Here is an 8,398-nt window from a genome sequence, read left to right as displayed (position 1 = left end):
GATTCTTGTCCATTAAAACTTGTCATGAACAATTTCCAACACACAGGCTTTATAAATCAATTTTCGTTTTGGTTCTCCTTCTTGTTGTGCATAATCTTGTTCATTGTTTAGCATAGGCCTGTTAGGTGCTCAAGAAGTTCCACAATATCTGAACTGAAACATTTGATTGTGTTGGTTTTATGCAGCTCTAATGACTGCTCATATCTGTTCAGGTTAAAGGAGTTTTAGTTTCTGAGGTAGCAAATATTTCCACTATGAAGGGTAGTCACAAGCTGTCAAGTGGCGTGACAGATAACTTGCTATTGCTGTTTCTATGTTAGGAAAATCAGCAAATGTTTATTCCCTGCAATGCTGCTTTGTGAACCTCTCTTACCTATTCCCCTATTCATTGCACCTTGTCATGAATGAAGTGGTGCACTTCACTTGTAAGAGAGAAGCAACAGTAAACTTTATCGACACGAAACAGCAAGCTAACAAAACTTAATGGTGGGTGTGACAGTGCTTTAACAAAACCCCCTTGCTTTCTAAGCTCCTTCTCCAAGAGGAGTTTAGGTGTAGCTGGATCCAATCCTTGTCCCAGACTTGGTTTGTCTAAAGGATTCTATGTGCACAATCAATCCTTTGTATCACTTAGCTAAGGTTTCAAAGTTTAGCATGCTATTGATCATTTACAGAGGATCTTTTGTAGTAAGGAATCTCTCAAACTTGAGGAGTAACCTTGAGAGTTGTCCCTACTCAAGGGGAGATCCTGGTGTGCAGCCCACTGCCATGCGGGAGAGCTCAATAGGCCTTGGGCTGTCCACTATTTATAAAGCAAGATGATTGACTAATAGTGATATTTGCATATGGACAAGACGTCTGGGTCACCATTCTAGACAGCCCTTGCCTACCCTGTAGCCATCCATCCCCCCAAGTTCACAGTGAACTGGATTCAGGCACCACAACCCCCACTGGCAGTTATGGCAGGCTGAGGGGGAAGCACACCGTCACACAACTAGCAAGCTAAAAATAAAGCCTGTTTACAGAAAATACTCTAGGACATTGATGTGCCATCCTGTACACTGTGTTCCTGGTCAAATTGGTGTGTTTTTCTGCTGGCAAATGCTGTGCAGTTCCACTGAAAGGTGCCATTTTGTGCCCCCACCAAATTTATCCACAGGAGTTCTCCATTTTGTGGCTTGATGCACTTCTAATAGCTCTACAGAGACTGTCTAGATCATGCTTAGAAGTTGTGTTTTGGAAATAGTATCTGTATGAGCAAAATAAGTAATTCTCATTGAACTAAAAAATCTTACAGGAATTGGAAAGGAATCTTGCAAAACTTCTTTATGATGTTGAGTCTTGAAATATACTTCAATATATATACATGATGTTTCAAGGAATAGTACTGAGGATTTGTGACAAATTGTAAATTTCTGAGACTTCTTTTGTAATTGAGTGGCCATGATGATTTGTACAAGCCATAGCAATGAGCATAAACTCAGGCAGATTGTCATTTATGCAAAACTAAGAATCCAATGACTCCAAAAAAGTTCAAGTGATTTTTAAACATGGACAAAGAAAATTAATTCAATAGTTTCATTATCAGTCTTCTAGTAAGTACTAGAAATAATGTTATTTTCAAATTTAATCTATGGAAATGAGCAAAGCTCATAAAATGAAGAAATATATTTCATATTTAAAGTGAATTTCTTTAACTGTTCTAAGGGCAAGCAAGATAAAATGTCTGAGTGAGTTTAATTTAGATATATCAAGACCAATAAAATTAAGATTCTTTACATTATGATGTTAATACAGACAAAGTTTAAATAGTTATCTTAAACATTTATTATGACAGCTGTATCTGTTAGATAAAAAACATTAATTTTAAGTGCTAACAATGTAAGATAAGAAAGTGTGAATACTTTTTGCTAAGGAAAAGATGATTCTAAAATTCACTTAATCATGGACATGTGTAGAGGAAAGTGCAAATTAAATTTTGATCTGAAACATTAGTAATTACAACAATCTTCATTTTCATTCACCGATACCAGGTATATGGTACTAGTTCCTCTTGAAATGTGAGGAAATAGAGAGCAGCTGAGGTAACTGAGGAGCAGCTAAGTTAACTGGGGATATTTAGCCTAGAGGAAAGGATGTTTGGGGAGAGCTTCTTGCTCTCTAGAAGTACCTGAAAGGAGCCAGCTGGGTGCCAGTATTTTCTCCCAGTTAACAAGAAACAGGACATGAGGAAACACCCTCAAGTTGCACCCGGGGAGGTTTAGATTGGATGTTAGGAAAAATTTATTCACTGAAATGGTGGTTGAGCATTGGAACAGGCCGTCCAGGGAAGTGGTGGAATCACCATTTCTGCAGGTGTTCAAAAGTTATGTAGATGTGGTTATTAGGGACATGGTTTAGTAGTGGATCTTGCAGTGTTTTGTTAATGGTTGGACTTGATGATCTTAGAGGTCTTTTCCAACTTTAGTGATGAAATGATTCTATAATCTTTAACTGCAGTAAACCTGCTGTCATTTTGACAGTTATGACAGTATCCAGTTTATCCTGTTTTTTGCATTCTATTGAAATTGCATTTTTAGTATGCTTAGTTTGTTTTATTCTGATATTCAGCAATACAGTTCATAAGTCCTCTTTCTCTAGAAGTTTTTTAGAAATCACATATGTTTTCAATGGCAAACCCTGTCTTAGTGAAAGGATTGGAATAAAACTGAATTTCCAAGTAATTGAGAATAGTAAAATTTATTCCTTAACAGAGTAGCTCACGTCCATAATGAATTCAGCTAGAAAGTCCTCTGGGTAAGACAGCTGTCCTGCCTTTTGATTTTGACTGTGCACTTAGACGTATTTTGGCCATAGACACAGAATCTGAAATAAGAACGTGCCTGAACTGCTGTGCTTTAAAAGTAGTCTGGACATGAATGTGCATCTCAGTGTCGAGGCTCATGATTCTGTCTAAGGAGCAGCCAATACATAAGGATGAGGTGCCAAATTTCTTTTGTGGCATGTGCAGTGTGGTCATTTCCTATCATGTCTCCTCTTTTATTGGGTGTCTGACAATACAAACTTCATGTAAGTGGCAAAGGTAATGCAGAATAAGAAAATGGCTTCACTTTTTTGCAATTGTGTTTTGGTCCCAGGTTAAATGAATGCAAACCTTACATTTTTAAACCATCTTTTAAGCTTTATATTGAATTGCTATCTCAAAGACTTTATAAACTCCATTTTGTTGGTCTGCAAAGTGTCTTTTTCAATGGCTGTGGCTTCTAGACAGTATGGCAGTGGAAATACATCATGTTAATGTTCTACCACTAGCAATGAGTGTTAATTAGAGCTGTATTTTGTTTAGGATCCCTTTGGATTACTAAGGATAGTAAGAGCTCTGGTGAATGGCTGTACCATCCATCTTTTAATTCACTCAGAGGCAGAAGACTACACAGAATAAGGTTTGTAATTATTAGAGAGTGCATTTGATTTCTTAGCATCAAAAATAATCTTTTATCTCATTAAACAAAAAGTATTTTCCCGCCAGAATAGATTTAGTTGTCCACACTTACTAAATGGAAATAATAGGGCTTAATTATGGTTAGTGGGTCAAAGGAATTTTTTATCTGATGGTTTTGTCAATAGCAGTATTTTATGTTTGGTACTTATACATAATATTTTGATGGAAGTAGCATATATTCTTTAAAATGTACTGGAAGATATAATGGCTGAACATAAATTCTGCCATGTCAAATTGTACATTAGAGTTCTTTTTGACACTTTGCTACTTTACAGTAGCACTTTGTTTTCTCTCTGCTTTATAAAGAAGGTTAAATGTAGTTGCTTGACCCCTTCTAATCAATACTATATATTATTAATAGATTATCGTTGGTATGCAAGACATTCTCAGTTGTTGGATAGATACCCTAGTAGACTGATAACTGGTAAAATGTCTCTGGCCAAGCAGACCTTTGAAATTACATGTGTTTAACTTTACTTTTAGTGACAGACAATTATTTGAATATGAGAAGATTGAGTAGTAAAGCTCCCAAAGTCTCCAATAGGATCAAATTTTATTCACATGAATTTTTTTGATTTTCTGAAGAAAGTGGTTGAAATGTAAATGTGTGCTAGCATAGCTTCTCCAGTTGAAGCAATCCTATGGGATCTAGAGGTAAAATTACTAAACCGTTCAGACAGGGCACTTCTTATTTTGCAGGTTTGTAAAATAATCCTTGATTAGGACTGCCTTGCAGTACTGTAATGCAAACAAAATAATTATCATTATTTTTTGTCTATGAGGCTAAACAACCATAGATAGCATTGAAGTCAGATGTTTTGTTTCTAATGTCTAATATGATATTTCTTGTTATAGAAAAAACCAAACCTGTTATTTATCATGTTTTTCCTTAGCCAATACTTTCCACTTAAAAGACAGCAGACACTTGCATCTGCATTATTTAAAATTTCTCCTGCTAATTAATGAAAACTTTTCCCCCATTCCTTTTCACTTAAAACCTGGGTTATTCTACAACTGATTTGTAATGCTGTCAATTTTTTAAGTATAAGGAAATGGAATATATAGAACATTTATTTGTTAAAATACTCAAATCTGAATGATACCAAAACCTGTGCTGAATTGGAAGAAAGAGAAAATCAGACAAATTTTATTATTCATAGACTACTTCCAGGCAGACCCTAGAGTTTAAGTAGAGAAATAGTTCTAAAATTTTTATGAAGTGCACTAGTTATGATATTCAGCTATTAAAAAATATTGTATTCTCATGTTTGAGATACATTCCTCTTTCAGGTATTACGTACGAAGTGCTCCTGTGCAATTTATTCACATGTTCTTTCCTCCCTCATTGTTTCCCCACCTCTTTCATAGTCCTGACCTTGACAGTGTTAAACCACTTTGCAGAAAAAGGGACACAACCATACCTGTATTGAGACATGACACAGAATTTTAGACAGGTTGTCTTCAATTGGAGTTTAAACTAATGCAGTTCACAAGTTAGACTGACTTCGTGGTCCCATTGAAGTGATCCTTAGGAGGATTCATTTTCTTTCTCCACTCCCTTGGCATGAGCAGAATGGGATTTGCCTTGCTGCTTTTGCTCAGGCTTCCAACAGGTTTTGGGCTTGCCTGCTTCTGCAGACTTTGGAGTCTGCAACCAGGGATGTTTCAGAACTTCATCTATGCACATCCTCTGAGACACATCAGGCTGGAGCAAGTGATAAATGAGGTGCTTGCACTCTGCAGTCAGGTGTTTTGAGTTGAGGAAGGGAATCCTGTGTTGTTTCTGAACCCGAACCATTTGCATGACATCGGAAGTATCAAATGGCTTTGAAATGTAGAGCATCATATACAGGATGACACCCAGGCTCCACATGTCAGAAATCCTGGGGTCACAAGGAATGTGCTGATGCACTTCAGGGGCTGAGTAGGTAAGAGACCCGCAGAAGGTGTTACTGAGAATGATTTTTCCATTTTCATCCCGAGACAAGTGTTTTGAAAAGCCAAAGTCTGTCAGCTTGAAGTTAAGGTAATTGTCAACAAGGACATTGTCACATTTCAGGTCCCTGTGGGCAAAGTCCAAGTCATGGCAATGCTTGATGGCAGAAGCCAACTGCTGGAACTTGCTGGAAGCGAAGTCCTCTTCCATTGCTCCCTTGGTTTCAAGGTAGTTCATGAGGTTTCCCTTTTCCCCAAGCTCCATCACAATGTACAATTTCCCCACTGATGTCTCAAAAATCTCATAGGTTTCGATGATTGAGGGGTGGTGCAAGCATTTCAAAGCCTCTATTTCCCTGGGGAGAAATTTTTCCAGGACACCCTGAGCAATTTTCTTCTTGTCAATGATCTTGATGGCCACATTGCATTTCAGCTTGTGACTGTATGCAGATTTCACTTTGCCAAACGAGCCTTCTCCCAGTGTCTTGCCAAGGCTATAGCCCTTTCTAAGAGCTGCAATATCCATGGTGGGAGAGCTTCAGGGAGCTGCTTCAGTGGGAGCTGCTGTGCATTTTGTGTGGTGGCCAGAGGTCTGTGGCCTGCACCCTGTGGTGGCTGCCTGAGCCACTGGTGTAGTGGGTGTGTAGGCAACCACCCCAGGACTGGCCACTCTGTGACATCACAGATGGTTGCCTGTGCATGTTCCAGTCAGCAAATGGAGATAATTTCTTAAGGTTATATTTCCCTTTTTAAGATGGCCAAAAATGTTCAAAGTAAGAAGAAAATTAAGATATCTTCATTTGGTACTGCAGTTTTTCAGTTCTATTACAGTATATCCTTACTACAGTATATTGTATATTTCCAGCAGATTTGAAGAAAAAAAAAAAAAGAGAGGGGACAGTTTTTAACCATCTAAGGACTGAGATTTTGTGGAGCAATGAGTGCAAAAGCCAGAAAGTTTAACTATAAGTTTGGAGTGCTAGTAGTTCTCAGGGGTCTAAAGCTCTTTTTGCTCATGTTAAGTGGTGCATGTACTTATTGCCTTGAGTCTTTTGTTTTGCGTTTAAGGAGGATTTGCAGTGGATATTTAGCACATGCTGCTCTGTGTACTTTTGTTGCAGTCTTTCAGCAGCCATGTGGAAGGGAACATACCTTCATATTTGAGGAAGGGAAAAAGACCAACTTCCTGATGGTATTCAAGAGCAAATGTTCTTAAGGACACAGACAGTTAAAATAATTTCAAATTATAGGTTTAAGTATTCAGCATCATAACTTTGTGTGTTCTGAAGGCGCAGCCAATATCTGAACTGAGAGAGTGAAGGTGTAAATTGTTGTGATGATGACATTGGGAAGAACAAAGAAGAAGAAAATCTTTAAAATATAGGCAATAGTGATTAAAGATTTCCGGTGGGCTATTACTTGTGGCTGTTTCTAGGAGATTAATTTAATTGGTTCTTTTCAGGTGTAAATAAAAATGTGGTCTTATATTAGATGTCAGGTAGCCTCATATCACCTACTTGTACCTAAAACCACTCCAACTTCTAATGCAGATGGTTGTCTTCATGTCAGCCTGTTAATTCTTTAGGAAATCTGTCCTGCAAATGCATTTTTATATTTGATGCAAGGCACCCAAAATGTATCACGCACACTCTGCCTGTTGTTTGTGAATCTTTTCAAAGTCATTCTCTTGAAATGTATGTAAAGGGATGCAGGAAGATATTAATTTTGGTGAAATTGTTGAGCAGTGGCTGTCACCAGAGCTGCATGGTATTATCTAACAGTAAATCAAACAAAATGCTACTACAGCCTCTTTTTTATCACAGTAATTTATTTTAAGAGCATGATCATGTTTTCATGGAAATGCTAGTATTTTTACTATTAACATAAAGCAAAAGGCCTTGATTTTTTAATTTAGAAGAGCAAAATGTCTGTTAAATAAAAGTGTATCAACTTACACATGATTTTTTTGAGTAATGAATCTGGGGAGGGGTAGGTATTGGTTTCCTACCGTGTAAGATCAGTCATAATGCCACCACCGGACTGATAGATAAAGAAAGAGGGTCTATGTTCAGCAAAGTACTTAACTCCCTTACTGTTAAATGTGGTTAAACTCAATCAGAATCTAAGTGAAAAGTCAGATCTGTTATCAGTGAAATACAATTTTGTGTCTGTTGGCATTAATGTAAGGTTTACTTTAACTAAAGCAGCTTATTGCCGTTTAAGTAGAATTTTGAGTAATACTTATAATCATCATATTAACAAATTTACCAAAATTATTATTTTTTTTCTGGTGCACATCTGTGTCTGTTGCAAATGTAATAGACTCCAGGCTTTAATGATGCAAATTAAATTTTCCAGTGAGAGAAATGTCAATATAGGCCAAGAATTAATTCTGAATCCAAAGGGGGAAGAGAAAACTATTAATTCATTACATCTGGCAGAAGCAATTCAGTAGTTTTCTTTTAGTTACTGTGATATATGATCTTAAATAACAAAGGAATCTCACCTGTCCCATATGTGTATGCACCAGTTACAGTTGCTAAATGACTCATCTCCCAAAGAGACCAGGTTGTATATTGCTTTCTTTATTCTTCCTGCTCTGCTGTCATCTTCTTTGCATAAACTTCTTAGGTCAGCTGCTTGAGAGAGCACTGAAATCCCCATTTAGTTAGCTGCATCAGTGTAGGCCCAAGTGTACAAGTGGTCTCTTGAAAATCGGATGCTTAACACTGGATCAGCAATTAGTACAATAGGAACTGAATAGTACATTGATTGTGGAGAGAATAGCTAGAGGGTAGAAACCTTTTCAGCCCTGGATGAGTATTTCCTCATATGCTAAGTCTTCTGGTAAACAATTTTTTTTAATATTTGTGTAGCACCATTTTGTAAAAAATGGGATAGCTGGACATATTTTTTGGAATAAAATTCGTGATGCAAGGCAAGAGTCCAAAGCTGCCAGGC

At 37.2% G+C, this 8,398-nt stretch overlaps 1 protein-coding gene across 1 annotated transcript; it reads right to left on the bottom strand.

The window, feature by feature from the left end:
* Positions 1–5,006: 5,006 nt before the first annotated feature.
* Positions 5,007–5,963, bottom strand: TSSK3 (testis-specific serine kinase 3; the record flags this gene model as incomplete). The annotated part of the gene is made up of 2 exons (XM_009084792.1): positions 5,143–5,963; positions 5,007–5,105 (listed from the first exon to the last, which is right to left on the bottom strand). Coding segments are annotated over exons 1-2 (920 nt in total), but the record flags the coding sequence as incomplete, so codon positions are not given.
* Positions 5,964–8,398: the final 2,435 nt, after the last annotated feature.

The sequence above is a fragment of the Acanthisitta chloris genome, unplaced genomic scaffold (assembly GCF_000695815.1).
Source record: "Acanthisitta chloris isolate BGI_N310 unplaced genomic scaffold, ASM69581v1 scaffold7511, whole genome shotgun sequence".
Classification (NCBI taxonomy): Eukaryota; Metazoa; Chordata; class Aves; order Passeriformes; family Acanthisittidae; genus Acanthisitta; species Acanthisitta chloris.
The sequence above is the reverse complement of the archived record's forward strand: the minus strand, read 5'-3'. Positions and strand labels throughout refer to the sequence as shown.